Here is a 16,230-nt window from a genome sequence, read left to right on the forward strand (position 1 = left end):
TTCTGGAGTGCTCTAGAGATATAATACTCGGAATGAATTTTCTGCTAGCAAACGGAGCTATAATCGACCTGCAGAATTCTTGTGTCTCTTTCTCGACAAAACTGGCAATAGACACAAATGAGCCAGAGTACACTGCATTACGTGTTATCGATTGTGATGTTACCATGCCGCCACGATGGAGCGTAATGGTCAGTGTAAGAAATAAGCATTCGTTGATTCTGAAGCTATAGCAGATGCAAACATCGAACTACTGCTCATGAAAGGCATTTGTGTAGCTCGAGGCATTATTCAACTACGTAGTGGATGTGCCTATGTATTGCTCACGAATTTAAAATGAAATTCAGCATGTTGCACTGCTATCGCTTTCCTGCATTGTTTTGAAACAGTGACAGACTTATGTGGTCTGGTGTCAGGGCCACCTGCTTTGGAACCTGCGCCCGATGTCGCGGCAAGAGTTGCAATCAGCCAAAATCTATCACCAGCCGAGAAGAAAATCATTCAAGACCTCAGAAGAGATTTCGCCGGATGTTTCTCTACTTCGTCGAAAGTATGGTGGACCCAGGTTGTTAAACACCGAATAATAACAGATGAAGCTACAAGGCCGGTACACCAACATTCTTACAGAGTATCACCAAAGGAACGAGAGATCATAAAGAGCCAAGTGAAAGAGATGCTGGAGGACGATGCCATACTGCCATTCAATAGTCCGTGGGCGTCGCCTGAAGTCTTTGTGAGGAAAAAGGACAACAGGTTGAGATTCTGTGTTGATTACCGAAAGCTGAACAGTGTGACTAAGCGGGATGTCTACCCTTTTGCCACGTATTGATGATATGTTGGACCGGCTTTGTCATCCAAGGTATTTTTCTTCATTGGATTTAAAAAGCAGCTATTGGCAAATTGAAGTGGACGAAAGAGATCATAAAAAGGCTTGCTTTCGTAACCCTGGATGGTCTATATGAGTTAAAGCACTCTCATTTGGCCTGTGTTGTGCGCCTGCAAGATTGCAACGCGTGATGGACAGCGTCTTTTCAAGCCTCAAATGGCAGTTGTGCTTAGTCTACCTAGACCACGTTGAGGTGTTTTCAGCAACGTTTGGACAGCATGTAGAGCGACTACGTTCGGTACTTCAGGCTATCCAGTCAGCCGGCTTGACGATTAAACCGGAAAAATGCGTTTCGACTCAAGAAGCTTCGTTTCCTCGGTCATGTAATCAGCGCTCAAGGTGTTGGCCCACACCCCGACAAGACTGTGTGGCTGTGGGGCTGTTTCCCAAGCCAAAAGACAAGAAGGATGTACCCCGATTTTTGGGTTTGTGTGCCTATTACAGGCGGTTTGTGAAAAATTTCACGAAAACTGCTGAACCTCTAACAAGGCTCATGAAAGAGGACGTGCCATTTATTTGGTGCACCAAACAAGAGAGTGCTTTCAACGAACTAAAGAAACGTTTGCAAGCCCCACCTGTCTTGGCTCACTTCGACGAAACCGCGGATGCGGAAGTTCATACAGGTGCCAGCAATCGTGGCCTAGGTGCGGTCCTGGTGCAATGGCAAAATAGAGAAGAGACAGTGATATCATATGCTAGCCGCACCCTCTCAAAAGCGGAAACTACTCTGCAACCGAAAAAGAGTGATTAGCAGTCATATGGGCGACCACCAAGTTCAGGCCATATCTCTACGGCAGGCCGTTCCGTGCCGTCAGCGACCACCACTCACTTTGTTGGCTGGCGTGCTTAAAAGACCCATCGGGACGGCTTGGAAGATAGTCTGAGGCTCCAAGAGCAGTCGTATATATACGGTCGTATGTAAGGTCGTATACGGTCGTATATAAGTCTAGCAGAAAGCATGATGATGCTGACTGCTTATTACATTCACCAGTCGACTCGACTCTTTCAGTAGAAGAGGACTTCCCACTCCTTTGTGTGATAAAAACCTCATAAATCGCCGAGCATCTACAGGCTGACATGGTACTGCTCCCATTAATAAAGTATCTCGAAGAACATGACAAACAAGTTCCTCTTGTATTTAAGAGAGGGTTATCCTCATTCTGCTTCCGAGATAATGCACTTTACAAGAGGAATTTCGAACACCAAATGGAGGAGTTCTTACTTGTACCATCAGCCATGAGGCATGAAGTCTTAGAAGCCTGTCATGATGAACCATCTGCAGGTCACTTGGGCACGTTTCAAATATTCGCCGAAATTCATTAGAAATATTGCTGGCCCAAGTTGCTAGCATCCGTGAAACATTACGTCAAGACATGTCGCGACTGTCAAAGACGCAAAACACCCCCCCCCAACACGGCCGGCCTTCTCCAGCGCGTAGAGCTTCCGGTGACTCCATTTCAACAGGTTGGAATGGACCTCCTCGGACTGTTTCCAATGTCAGCATCAGGGAAAAGGTGGATAATAGTTGCTACTGAATATTTGACACGATATTCTGAAACCAGCTGCCTTGAGCGAGGAACGGCAACGGAAGTCGGGAAGTTTTTCGTTCAGAATATTGTTCTTCGCCATGGAGCCTCACTCGTCGTTATTACCGATCAAGGAGCAGCGTTCACGGCTGGTTTGATGCAGTCCTTAAGGACAATGACTAACACCAGTCATAGAAGACCACTGCATACCATCCTCAAACCAGCTGGTTGACAGAACGCCTGAACCGCACCATTGCTTACATGCTGTCGATGTAAGTTGACATTGAGCATAAATTGTGGGACGAAATCTTGGAACACGCAACCTTCGCCTACAATACGGCCGTGCAGGAGACCATCCGCGTCACACAATTTCAGCTGATGTACGGTCGCACTGTCACTACAACACTTGATGCCATGTTGCCAGTAGACAACGACAATTACGAGCCATCTGAAATTGACGACTTGCTGCAAAGGGCTGAAGAAGCACGCCAGTTAACATGACACCGAATACATCAACAGCAAAACAAGGACGCAAGCCACTACAACCTGCGCCGCAGAAAAGTTTAGTTCAACCCAGGCGAGCAAGTATGGATATGGACACCAATCCGATGCCGCAGCCTATCAGAAAAGCTCCTTTGTTGATACTTTGGTCCCTATAAGGCCTTCCGAAGAATTAGTGACCTAAACGATGAAATCATCGCCGATGGACACATCAGTTCAAAATGGCAAAACAGTGCAGTAGTCATACACGTTGTTCGTAGGAAGCCTTATGAGAGGCATCGTGTCTGTGTGTGCTCTACAAAAGGGTCGCTGCTTGCATGAAGGGGCTATAGAAGTGGAAATGAGTACCTATTGCATTGCAAGTGCATATCGCAGATGAAGCAGAATTCGACAAGCTGTGATGTACTAGCACCATTTCATTCTTATTTGAAACGGAAGCATTTCTTAGCGAACCAAAAACACCTTCAGTTGTTTCTATCTACGTGTCCATCTATTTACGTGATAGACATCTACGTGTCCATCTATAGACGCCGAAGCCAATATAGGTGCTCTTGTGGTCGCCAACTTAAGCTAATTTGTATATATTTTTGACAAACGTGACTATCTGGTTGTGGCATGAGTAGCACAAAAATCTTGGTCTGTACATCATGAAACCCTTTTCTATTGGCAATGAGGGCCTCCACTTGAGCGGCTGGTGGTGCGATCTTTTTGACGTCACAGATCAGATGCTAGTGCTCGCCTTGCTGTGTATAGTTGTTGTGGAACGCGATGTTTGGGTGTGATCGCGGTGCGCATTATTCATTTCTCAGTGCGTAAAGCTTAATTCGGCCTCCTGAAGGTATTATTGCCGTGCAAGCAGTGCTAGGTTATGTGCAAGCAGCTTTAGATAATAATGTAATATCTGAGGTTTCACACGAAAGAACTATAATATGATTACCATATTTACTCACATAATTCTTGCACTTTTTTTGCGGAAACCCAACGGCAAGTTGGGGGTGCGAGAATTACGCGAGAAAAAAAATTTTTGGCGAGAATGTACGGAGCAGGGAATAAACAAAACATAAAACTAAATGGCCGCAAATCTGGATTCTCACGCTATAGCAACTAACTACAAGCTTTGAGAAGTAATAATCAAGACTTAGCTTAACAACAAAACCACAGGTTCAACACAAAACAAGATCTTTTTGAGGCACAAAAGCTGCAAGGAAATAGTGAAGAGTTTCTTTTAAATACCGCACGCAAAGCTTGTGAGGGTAGCGTTAGGGTTCGCCACTTAACGGGAGCCCGCAAATGGTCAGCTTACGATGTCAACCTTGGGCTGATAGCCATCTAACATGGAATCATCCGCAGTTATTTTTAGTCGAAATAAAGTTTTACCATCCATCCCAGCCTTTGACACATGAAAGGCCCAGCGCATCTTGGTGGCTGTCAGCTGCCCATGCTGTCGCCTCCAGTAGCGAACAAAAAGCTTGTTGACTGCAAAGTGCCTACAGGTGGCCCTGTTGCCGTTGTTTAGTGCATGATCAATCACTTTCAACTTGAAAGCAGTCGCATGCAGCCATATAGCTTCCTTTACATATTACGCGCACTTGGCACTTAGGCTTGGCTTAGATTGGATTGGGACTCCGTGCATTTATAGTATGCATCTTACGGGTAGTGCTTAAGAGATAGCACCAGGCAGTCGTGCGCTATTCTCATCAGTGCTTGGAAGGAGCAGGCGGCATTATGGCTGCAATTTTCGGGAGTGCGATAATTACGTTTTGGGGGGGGGGGGGGAGATCGTAGTTTTGTTGGGCGATCTGGGGGGTGCGAGAATGATGCAAGTGCGAGGATCGCGCGAGTGAATACGGTATGAGAGATGCCGTATAGGGAACCAGTGCTGGAGTTTTCGACGACTACCCTGGCGGTGAAAGCGGGCACTTCTCAGCTACTTCCGTAGATGAGAGTGGCGGCTGATAGAGGCGGTGTGTGCGCCCATCACAGTAAAAAAACGAACGAGCACTGGCGATACTGCTGCATATTCAAGTGCAACAATATATAAAAAGAGGGAGGACGTAGAAAGAGGAGACGGCGTTGCATCCTAGCAGTCAGGCGAGCGAAATTCTGCTCTCGCTCTCCTGTAAAGTGCTGTCGGGCTCGTTCCTAAGCAGAGCGGCGCGTGTCTGCTATATTTATTCGATAGTGAAGACAGCCACCAATGGAAACCAGCGCCAAAGAGTCGAGGTTGAACGGCGTTTCGTTAGAAATAAAACGAGTGTATTATGCAACATACGGCCTATGTAAACTTTTTTTATCTGGCCCGCTGAGTGTTGAGTCGTGCACTTTAGGACTATCAAAGTTTTTAGGCATCCATTCATCTGACCACCACCTCCGAACTCCGATGCCACCCTGAGAAGTGAATGATACGATAGGCAAGTAGTCTTTTTTTTTTTTTGTAAATAGTTGCGTGTGAAGAAAAGTTGCCTTGTCCACAAGACTTGTGCGGGGCCACGTTCACTTACGCTTCTAAGCTGTTCAAAAGACAAGGTTTTTGTTACAAACAAAGCAGTGAACTACTCGAAGCTTAGCTTTCTGGATTAAGCCGATGTGGTAAACGTTTTTCTCACTGGCTGTGGTGGCTAAATAACATCGGAATTTATGCATTGCTAGAGAAGTATCAAATGGCTTCGATTTTCACTCGTTGTTAGTTTGCATAACAACACAGTTTCATTTTTCCTGCTTGCCTGTGTCGGCCTAAAATGAAGGTGTCTGTTCAACATCGATAATTGCTAGGCTTTTATGAGCCAAATAAGATATCATTTTGAAGTACGCTGTAGTGTGCGTGCCAAGGTTGTGACCGCTTGGGGTTCTCCAATGCGCACATATATCTTCGTTCACGGGTGTTCTTTTTATATTTCACCCCCATCAAAGTGCGGCCGCCGTGGTCGCTAATCTATTTCGCCCCCTCAAGAATACACTGAAACCTCGTTATAACATAACGGGATATAACAAAATAATGGATATAACATAGTAAATGAAATTCCCCTTGAAAGCTTCATTGAGAACCATGCATTTTAAACGTCGTTGTAACAAAGTAAAATTGACCGGTTAATGGATATAATGAACTAAATTAGTAATAAAAAAAAGGAAACCGACCGTATTGTGTTAAGTATATCGTTTTCTGTGGAGTTTCTCGGCTGCTGACCCGCAGGTCGCGGGTTCGGATCCCGGCTGCGGCGGCTGCATTTCCGATGGAGGCGGAAATGTTGTAGGCCCGTGTGCTCAGATTTGGGTGCACGTTAAAGAACCCCAGGTGGTCGAAATTTTTGGAGCCCTCCACTACGGCGTGTCTCATAATCAAATGGTGGTTTTGGGACGTTAAACCCCACATATCAATCAATCATTCTGTGGAGTTTCACGCTCATTCTGCACTGCTTTTTTAAAACTACCGCGCTGACCTTAACAGCCACGCCACGCGCGGCCGAGAGAGCCGTCCTTTTCACACAGCCAGCGGAGAGGATTGAGGAAGCGTTCAGCTGGTCACATGACCGAGAAGCGAAGCTGCGGTGCAAAGCGATTTCTGTCTCACTTACGCGCCTTAAACACGACGGCAACGACTGCATCTTCGCTGCTACCTTCTGCACCGAGAAAGGAGGACTCTTCGTGACATAGAAGTGTGGCAGTTCAGGCTAGTTGGTATGACATGACGATAGATACAGCGCGAGAGTAGATAGTCGTCGATCTGTTCTCGTGCGATATTTACCTTCGCGACGGCTGTTTTTTTTTTTTTTTTTTACTTTTTTTCGTCTCTCTCCATGCACGGCTTTAAAAGGAAAGGGGTCTCTATGTATGTGCAGAGGCGGAAAAGGGAGAAGCGTAGCACAGGCGCGTCGCAAATCGGCATTTGAGAGAAAGCAAACAATCCTTCGTAGTGTTTTCTTTTCTTTTCTTTTTTTTTCCTTATTTGCGCGCAGCGCTGAGAAGTGCCGCCACAGGATAGACGTCAGACTCTTCCTCGGAGGCGCTGTGAAAAATGCTGCCACCAGCATCGCTGCGCCGGCCATAATTGGGTAGTGCACAGAGAGCCGTACGCAAAAGAACGTGTGTAGGCCCTCCTCTTTCGTTGGTCTTGAGGCGCGGTTTCCTGAAAATTAAGGACCTGAAAGCTTCTTCGTTCAATCTAAGCTCGCTTCATAAAAGTAAGCAGCTCATCAAAACGAAATGCAGGCAGAATGCAAGATATGATTAATTTATTTCCGCATGCTGCACCTGGCAATTCAAGGGCAAGCGAGCATTGCATGACATTGAGTTCGAGGCAAGCACTAAACTCGGGCATATGCATGATGCCAAAGCAGTGAAGAATCTATGCGATCAGTGGTACGAGGTTGGCTTTATCCGGTACGAACGGCCCTGGTGATTTTCGCTTTGCAGTTGCATTCTCCATAAATTTCTCACTTGCTGTGCATTGAAGTGTTTTATTATGCATGCTCGAATGCTCTGTTGACGGTTGTCTACCGTTTGTATATACTGCAAATGGGGATACATGCGTGTACACCTTTCCAGTGTACAACGGAAGGCCAAAGCGATGCCTTCGAGATAGCTCTAGGGCAATTCCAAAGACCAATGGCAAAAAAAAAAAAAAAAAGTGTGTGGTCGGGATCATTTTGCAATTTACCTGTATGACGCACGTGTTCGCATTTCCTAGTTAAAGCCGGCACTTAGAGTCTTCAAAGCCCAAGTGTGCGTAATGCTGTGTAGTGGCGATAACTTCAGATTATCAGTGGTCGCAGCGTGCACATTTGCTGTTTAACGCGGCCGGGCGTCACCTGTCTACTGTTGCACGTTGGGCAATGCGGTCAGAGGGTCTGTTAAGCTTCATAATCAAAGTTAACACGGTTCTCCGTCAAGGCTACTCAAAACAATAACAGGAGACCTACATTATCACACTTACTCAAGCGAATGGCTTAGAGAACGCCAGTATTTGCTTACCCAACACGTTCACAACGACCTGTGTTTAGCGCTCTCACCATTCTGTTTTGTGGAAGCTACGGAAATCAGTAAAACTGAAGTCGTCTACGTCTGTGGCGATTCCCAACGCAACAGTAGCGCAGGCTGGGGTCTTTTTTCGCAGAGTGCTAAGCTGTGTTGTCTGCTCTTTTTCTCGCCATCGCTCAGGCGAACGAACCAGCAAGCACTTAACGGCGGTTCGGTGACACGTCCGACTAGCGTAGAGAAATTCGTGGCTCTTTTTTTGAGGGTTTAGTGTGCAAATACATCTAATATTTAGCTCAATCATTGTTTCGTACGCTGTAGGTGCACCTGGTTGCGCGGCAAACTGTGCGAGGGAGTCGGGCTTTGCACTAGTGGCGCTGCGTGTCCACAAAACTTCAGTCTGACGTCAGTCTGACGTCTACTGGGCATGGTGGTGAGAGCATTTTCGGAGCGCGATATGTTCGAATTAACCGTTGCAAGTGCTTGTGCGTTCGAATTGTAGAGGGGTTTTGTTCATTAGAATATGCATAGCTTTGACGGGACCTAAGCGTGAGTTCGAATTAACCGGAAGTTCGAATTGATGAGGTTCGACTGTGTTTATTTTTCGTCGCACGCGTAGTTGCGTAGCAGCATGCCGGGCCACGAGGCGGTTTCCTTCTTTGCATGCTTATAGGTGTGCGCTAATCTGAGCATACATTGCCACAAACTGTTATAATTGATGTAACAAAATAATGGATATAACAAAATAATTGTGGCTCCCCTTCAACTTTGTTTAACGAGGCTTGAGTATAGTAGCTCGACACCCCACGTGATATGCTGCCACGGTATTTTGCTTGATCAACGTCCGTGTGCATACACACCGCGGACAAGGCGTACAAACAATGCCAGAAAAAAAAATGACGCAGCTACCACTTACTCTGCTTTTTTTTTTGTTTTGTTTTACTGTAGATATTGGCTGCGTGGTATCGTCGCAAGACAGATTTATGAATGGGGGGCACGTCAGCCAGATCTAGCATTAGCCCAAAACCCAGCATGCAACTAGAAAATGAGAACACACACAGCAGCAGTATCACAGCACAGCACTGTCCTTTTGATACTATATGCGTAAACGCAGTCAGCTTTGCAGAGCTTCTCTCCATTTTTTAGTGCTCTTTATGTAAAAGTAGCCTTCGGACAAACTTTTTTTTTTTTAGAAACCACAGTGCAGTATTACTGCCACAATGGCTTTTCGAGGTGTGTTCCAAAATTAAGCGCGGCAGCGGCACTCGCGTGTGCTCTCAGATTGGTACACTGTGGCTGATCGTCTGGGTGCGAGCGACTGAGTTGTGTTGCAACTCTTCGCCAGGTGCTCTTTTTCGGCGCGCCACGTATCCTATGTTGATCCCGCATAGAGGGCTCCGGAAATCGATTATCTGATGTTCTTTATCGTGCACTCATATCGCACAGTAAACAGGCCTCCAGAATTTCGCTTACAGCGAAATGTGACCGTCATGGCCGGGATTGAACCTGCGACGTCAGCATCGAAGTACCGTAACTGACACACCATTGCGGTGGACTCCAAGCAGCTTTAGCTTGTTTGTGTACTGTTAGATGCCCCAGTGCCAAATGTACACAACAGATGCCCCTGTAAGTTTTCATTAATGCCCGAAATGCAAAAAGATGCCAACTCGCGGGTCCACAGAAAGCACTTTCGCGACGAAGATATCAGGTACGCCGCTGCCACTGAGGAGTTCAATAACAGCTGACGTATGTTCACGAACGCTCCGGGCACCTCATTGCGTGCGTTTGAGGATGATGGAAAACGACAGGCTTACTGTAAATTAACAAAATACCTAAAAAAAAGAGCACCCACTTCTAAAGTATCTCTCATGGCAGGGTACTTGGGAAACAGTTCTAAACATGTGTGGCGATTCCCTGCGCTTACCATTCTCACGTGTTCGTTGACGGTTGCGCATTTGCACAGCACACGCGGGTGGTATTACTGTTTTGCGGCATGTTTCCCTCATTAATGAGCAAGTTCACTCGCTCGTTTCATACAAACTCTAAGGATTTGTGCGGGGAAAGTATTTCATAAGGTGTTAGCTGCTTAGCTTTTGTGACATCACTTGCATTGTTCACTATGGCATCAGCTGCATCAAGATTGTATCGAGCTACAAGTAGCTGCCACTGTGGGCACCGACTCATGGCTTGCTAGTTCGAATTATCAGGTAATTCATTCTAAAAAACAGGGCGTGCAAACACGCATACAAGAAGGAAATGAAGACACCACGTGACAACAGGTGACTTCCTTCTTTTGTCTGTGTTACGTGCCCTGTTTTTTAGAATGAATACGAAACCATTAGCTCAGTGCTCTGTTATTCTAAGCTTTATCAGATCATACTCCATCTTTAAGAAATAAGCTTCATGACAAAAGGAAAGCACGTGAGGTACAGACAACAAAAACGCACAGTGGCAAAAGCGCACAAATGCAGTGTACCAGCAGAAGACACAACGTGGCATCCTATGAGTGATGTCATGACGTAGGTGGTGCCACATTATGTCCTCGAAGCCAATAGCTACGTGTGGCACGTACACAGGCCTCGGGATACATGATGAGCCGCAGGTGATTGCAGTTTATGTCTACCCAGAAGTGGCAAATGTGGCATCAGCCGTGATGACTCAAGATATGCAAAGAATTGAAATCCGATACCAGAAAGAACTCATTGCAGGCATTTTAGTGGCAATCAATGATTCTACAAAAGAGTCAAGCCAGGTTTTAAAACTCCTTTTGAAAAGACCCTATGCGCAAGAAAATGTCGGTGCAAGTAACGTTAATAGTCGTTGAAATGCTGGACTTCTAATTTTATCACAACGTACTAAACATTCTTATGTACACCTAATACTGTGATACAGACGTCATGTTGGCTGCGCTTTTATAACTGTCTCATAAACATTACATATATGCATCTATGACTCTGCAACCTATCATCAGGCATTGTTCTACCCGAGAGCAACACTCTGATGAATGCTACGTACGATGTTCACAGCATCGCACGTGAAATGTGAATTGCACCAGAGTGTGCACTTCATTTCAATAAAAAAAAAAATCTCTACCTGAGGTTATGTCAGACCGTAAGTTACCCTTGACACATCAGTGTAGTCGGTAAGACTGGCTAGCCACACAACTACTCCATTTACAAAAACACGTTGGTGCGCTTTGTTACGCTTGACTGAAAGCTAAACAAATGCAGCATAGACTCTCTGTTTGCTTTGCATAGAACCAATCCCCAATGTGTAAGATTTGCCGAATCCTTCCTAGTACCTTGCTATTGTGTCTACATTGTCCCGTAGCATTGCTGAGGAGAGTGCGCATCTCCCACTACCTTTTCGTCTCTCTTTATTCAATGCTCCCCCAATCGCACTTCTTTCTCCGTTGAACTTCTTGCCCGTTCTCGATTTCCTCTTTTCTTTTCGATGCTTCACCGGGGCTGATATTTTAAAGGGTAATGTAACCCTCATTCTTTGTAAACTTTACGTAGATTTCGGCAGCGTGTGATACAAGCAACAGCAGCACAATTAATCAAAAGTAACGTCTAGCCTCGAGCCCCCGCAGCAAGCACCCGTCCCGGCACCCACATGTCATTACTTCCCTGTTACCATCGAGAGAGGTGCCACCAGTTCAAACTCACCCCGCACCTGTTGTTTGTTGCAGTAATCATGCATGGCATAAGAGTACGTTGCCATCGGGTGTCACAACATGTGATTATCATGACTTGATGGTTTAAAGCCGGTCACCCATTATAAAAAGCACGCATGTTACTGCGCCTATTCTCTTAAGGCCACGTGGTGGGTGCGTAGCAAGTTCCAAAAGATTTCATGCACTAAGTGTTTGAAGTACGCACCAGGAACAGGGTAATATCGCTATCGCGCTGAGCGTTTAAAAGCAAAGCGTAAGGGTCCTTTAATTTTTTTAAGGACAGCCTTTTCGTAACGTTGAAGTGCTTGAAAGATATTCTATTGACACCTTTATTAATTTCCTCTGCATGCAAAAATTTTGCTCTTTGCTACTCCCAGAGAGTAAAGTGTGGGGGGGGGGGGATAATGATGCATGCGCAGATAGCCTTGGACGAGCGGAAGCGGTGCTTCTCGTGGGGCTTTGGTGGCTATGGCCGGCTCGGCCACAATGAGCCCAAGGACGAGATGGTGCCTCGCCTCATCAAGGCCTTCGAGGGACCCAATCGCGGACTCTGCTCGGTGTATGCCGGCGGCACCTTCAGTATGGCTGTGAGCGAGCTCGGTGAGTACGGGGGGTGAACCATGCCACCATGGATAACGCCTTGGAAAGCCGTTCACGCAGAAAGCTATACCCCTTCCTGTTATGCAGTATGAAATTTGGCCTTCCCGAAAGATAATTTTAGCTGTGCAGTTGTCAGTATAAAGTAATCGAGAAAGCCTAGTCGCATGGTTAGCTATGCACCAATGATAGCATCATGTTACGGAGACACAGCTATGCACCAATGATGGCGTCATGTTACGGGGACATAGTCACAGCGATTTGGCACGTCCACCCTCTGTGCGGCAAAGGAGGGTGGAGAGGCAGGGCAAGAAGCCGAAGTGAGCAGAAAAAGGTTTTCCCATCTAATGTAACTTGTTTGTCAACTTGCTGTAAGTTCTTGTGGCAGCATGTCCACATCATACATATACAGTCGATCCCAGATATATCGTATCATTGACTGTATCGAACAGTTAAGAAATCCCCTTGAAATTCTCATGCGAAAATAAGACACACACATATATCGAACCTCCACACAGCGGACATCCACTATATCGAACACTGTGCTGTGCCGAAGCACAGACAGCGCATTTTTCTTATCAAATATGGATCATTTTTCGGCCGCGTTCCAACAAGTTCAGATTCTTATCCACATGCCGCTCATGAGAATGCGACATTGCTCCATCATGGTGGTCTGGTTCGCTGCGCATTGCTAGTGCACCGGTACGTTTCATGCCCGATGTGCAGGTTTTACAGCGCAGATGTAGTGTATAAAGATCGATTGCCATTGGCACCAAAATGAGAATGTGAAGTGACTTGGTGACCTCACTGCAATGTTCCTATCCCTTCCTTGTTTGTTCACCTAGTGGCTTGCGAGCCTGAAAAGGATGGCCTTCAAGATGTGCAACCTCGCAACATATTTTTGGTGGTTTCACTTTGAGAACGCACGCCTTGGATGATGATGATGATGAACAAACTTTATTTAATTAGCAGAAAGATCCTCCTCCCTTTTCAGGTGCGAGAGGGGAAGGGAGGACCGAACCTAGACGACGGCCATGATCCCATGGGCCTTGGGAGCGTCTTCGGCCTGCCGTGTTAAGCGGGCTTGTAATTGAGAGTCAGAGCTGAGGAGCGCGGTAATACATCCACTCCCGTCTGGGAATTCGCCTCTCATGGGGGCCTGCGGGCACGCCCATAAAATGTGGCTGAAGTCCACCCTGTTGTTGCAAAATTTACACTTGTCCGAGTGAAGTTCGAACACGCAGCGGTTCATTGTTACCAGACTAGAAAACGTATGGGTCTGGAGTAGACGCCATGCCACCGCCTGTTCTTTGTTCAATGACGAGTGCGCACGTCTTGGAGGCTACGCTTTTTCTAGCTTTCAAAGCCACAAGTGACATCACTACTGCCAATATGTCTCTAGTTCATTTGTTGTTTGTGGGCAGCGATGTCTTTTGTGGCTTGCGTATTTCTAGCCTGCAGGTGGGGAAAGGGAAGGATTTTTATCAGCAAAGAAAGTATGAACAGAGATCTTCAGCTGCACGTTCATCTGGAAAAGTCACTATTGACGGTTTTCGCATGTGATTGAGGCTCACCCAAGGAAACGAACTGCCAGGAAAATAATCATTTTTATTCTTTAAAAGATAATTGTGCTTACCTTTCTCTTTTTTTTTTCTTGGTTTCGAATTGTCAACATAGGGCTGTGCTATAAATTAGTTGTTTTAAAAATATATTCATGATTATATCCTTTATGAACCAGCGAACTTGGATGCACCCTCATTAAATAGTGTAAATACTGTACTGAAAGATCAAGTTGAGCCAAGCGAATGCTTTCTCTTATTTGCATGCAATTGTAAGTCTACTACCTTAGTGTTGTCAAGAAGCATCTTTGGACACACTTTCAATGGAGATCAGATTTAAAAATGCAAGCTTTTTTTTTTAATTACATACGCCTTATTTTGATTTCCTTTTGCAAAATTAGTTTCTCTGCTTTCACGGCAAAAAAAAAAAAAAGAAGAAGATTGTTATTGAACTCGAAATAGGGTTGAAGTGCTTTTAAAGAGTGCAAGCTGGCTGCTAAGTGAGCTCATTGTCTATAGTTCTCTGGAAATTGTCACCTGGCTTCTTGGCTTTAACCCCAGAATGAGACGAATTTTTCAACGTCGCAGAAGCTTTTTCTTTCGGAGAAATCTGTACGGATTTCCGTGGCTTCGTGCTACAAATAGGTGGTTGTCTTGTGTACCTTTCTTAACCCTTCCACCACCTTGCGAGTTTCCGCAGAATTCATTGCAATACTTGTGCCCATGTGCTTCGTGCTTTATGTTGTCGATGAATTTGCCCTTGCGCTGTCATGTACTAGCTTCCTGGTTAGCTCACTTGGTATAGCGACAGCCCCAGAGGGCAATGGTCCTGGGTTCGAACTTAGGAACCAGGACATATTTTTTGGCAACTAAGACGCTTTTTTTTTTTCTGGGAAATCTGCACGGATTTCCTTGTGGCTTTGTGCTACAACCTGGTCGTTGTCTTCTTTCCCTTTCTAAACATTTAAAAAATAAAATTATGATAATGCAGAAAACATTTTAAGTGTTTTGTTTGTACTCGCGATAATTCATGCCCTCGGTTAACATGAACCTCCTCTCCGGTCCTGTGAAGCCTGAATTAATGATGTTTTACTGTAGTTATGTTATGTGCTGGCTCTGCTTATAACAGTTTGAATATTGTCTTTACTAGGTGGTGCTAATTCTGCACTGCTTCTCTCAATATTACTTGGAACTTGGCGTGTTTATCAATATCCTCAAATCTAAGTTGGCCCTACAGTATGATACAAAAATGCCTTGGGCCTAGATTCGAATAAATATAGTTCATGTAAGTAATATTTACTAATATCTGTGCTGTACGGGCAGCTTCTATGCTTAACTGCTGTTGAGGTGTTACACTTACCTGCAGTTTACAAGATTAACTGCAGTTACTACAATTGCAGCTTCCCGTTGCTACACGTGTTGAGTTGGTCCAATTAAGCAAGCTGCTCAAATCACGAGCTATACTTAAGGACAGCAAGAAGTCTGGGCACATCCTCGGCATTTATTGTGGTACAGGAAAGTCCCTCTACACCTCAACGACAGTTTATTCATTCATTTCATATTCAGCGACGTATTTGGAACATCTGGCTCTGTGTTGTGGCCAGACACTAACTGTGCACAGAGCAATTCTCCTAAAGAAATCTCCAACAAAGCTCTTGCTAATAACTGTTGAGAACAGAATAATCTTTTTTTAGGAGCTTGGCTTCTAAAGTTGTGGGTCTGTACCTGCATGTCTCTTCTGGCCGGTTCGTAACTACCTAATTGTATGACTCACTCAGCAGGTGGCACTAAAGTGAGTGACAGACGAGCGGACGATTCACGGTTTACCAATGAAACCCTACAAAGCTTTGCCCCAATCATCATCATTGACTCCGTGGATATGCTGTACTTTTTTCTTAGCCATACAATGGTGAATCCTCTTTATCACATCATTTTTTTTTCTAATTTCGTGCGATGTGGTTACAGACACTTGTGGCAATGGTGGCGGACAACTGAGCGTGGCCTAAGTTGTGATCTAATAACAGCTTTCGCTGTAAAAACCTCAAACACCATGAAGCTTCCAATTGACTTTCTCCTGGTCGTGGCTCTTTGTGAACTGCCCATATTGTCTGTTTCTTAGTTTGTTAGAGTAAACAAATCTAGGTTAGCAATAACCACAGTTAAATGATTAACTTGCACTGGGTCACGGCTCTATGTAAACCGGTCATCCTATCTGTTTGTGAGAGTAAAGAGAGCTTGGTTAGCAATAACCACAGTTGATAGATTCACTCTTGCTATGTCTGCCATGTAGCTACCCATGACCATGGTCAGCCAGTCATAACCAAGGACAGAGGTTTAACAAAACCTGCATTTTTTGTTGTTCTTGCAAGTTATTTGAGTTTCCTTAGACAAGACACATTTTCATTGGCTAAGGGCAGAAATGGGAAAGCACTTTGTAGATATTAACAGAAACTTCTGCAGTATAGATATTTTAAAAACAATGGTACAAAACTTTATTGGGCCAACATGACTTTCACA

The 16,230-nt window shown here is 45.2% G+C and overlaps 1 protein-coding gene and 1 long non-coding RNA gene across 2 annotated transcripts in view; one reads left to right on the forward strand and one right to left on the reverse strand.

Moving 5' to 3' along the window:
- The window catches only part of LOC142804260 (uncharacterized), a 376,481-nt gene that overhangs the window by 349,321 nt on the left and 10,930 nt on the right, over window positions 1-16,230 (reverse strand). The window lies entirely within an intron of this gene.
- The window catches only part of LOC119168072 (protein RCC2), a 103,607-nt gene that overhangs the window by 63,365 nt on the left and 24,012 nt on the right, over window positions 1-16,230 (forward strand). The window contains exon 5 of the mRNA XM_037419504.2: window positions 11,977-12,157. Coding sequence (XP_037275401.1) covers window positions 11,977-12,157 — 181 coding nt within the window. The remainder of the gene's footprint in view (window positions 1-11,976; window positions 12,158-16,230) is intronic.

The sequence above is a fragment of the Rhipicephalus microplus genome, chromosome 3 (assembly GCF_043290135.1).
Source record: "Rhipicephalus microplus isolate Deutch F79 chromosome 3, USDA_Rmic, whole genome shotgun sequence".
In the NCBI taxonomy this organism is placed as follows: domain Eukaryota; kingdom Metazoa; phylum Arthropoda; class Arachnida; order Ixodida; family Ixodidae; genus Rhipicephalus; species Rhipicephalus microplus.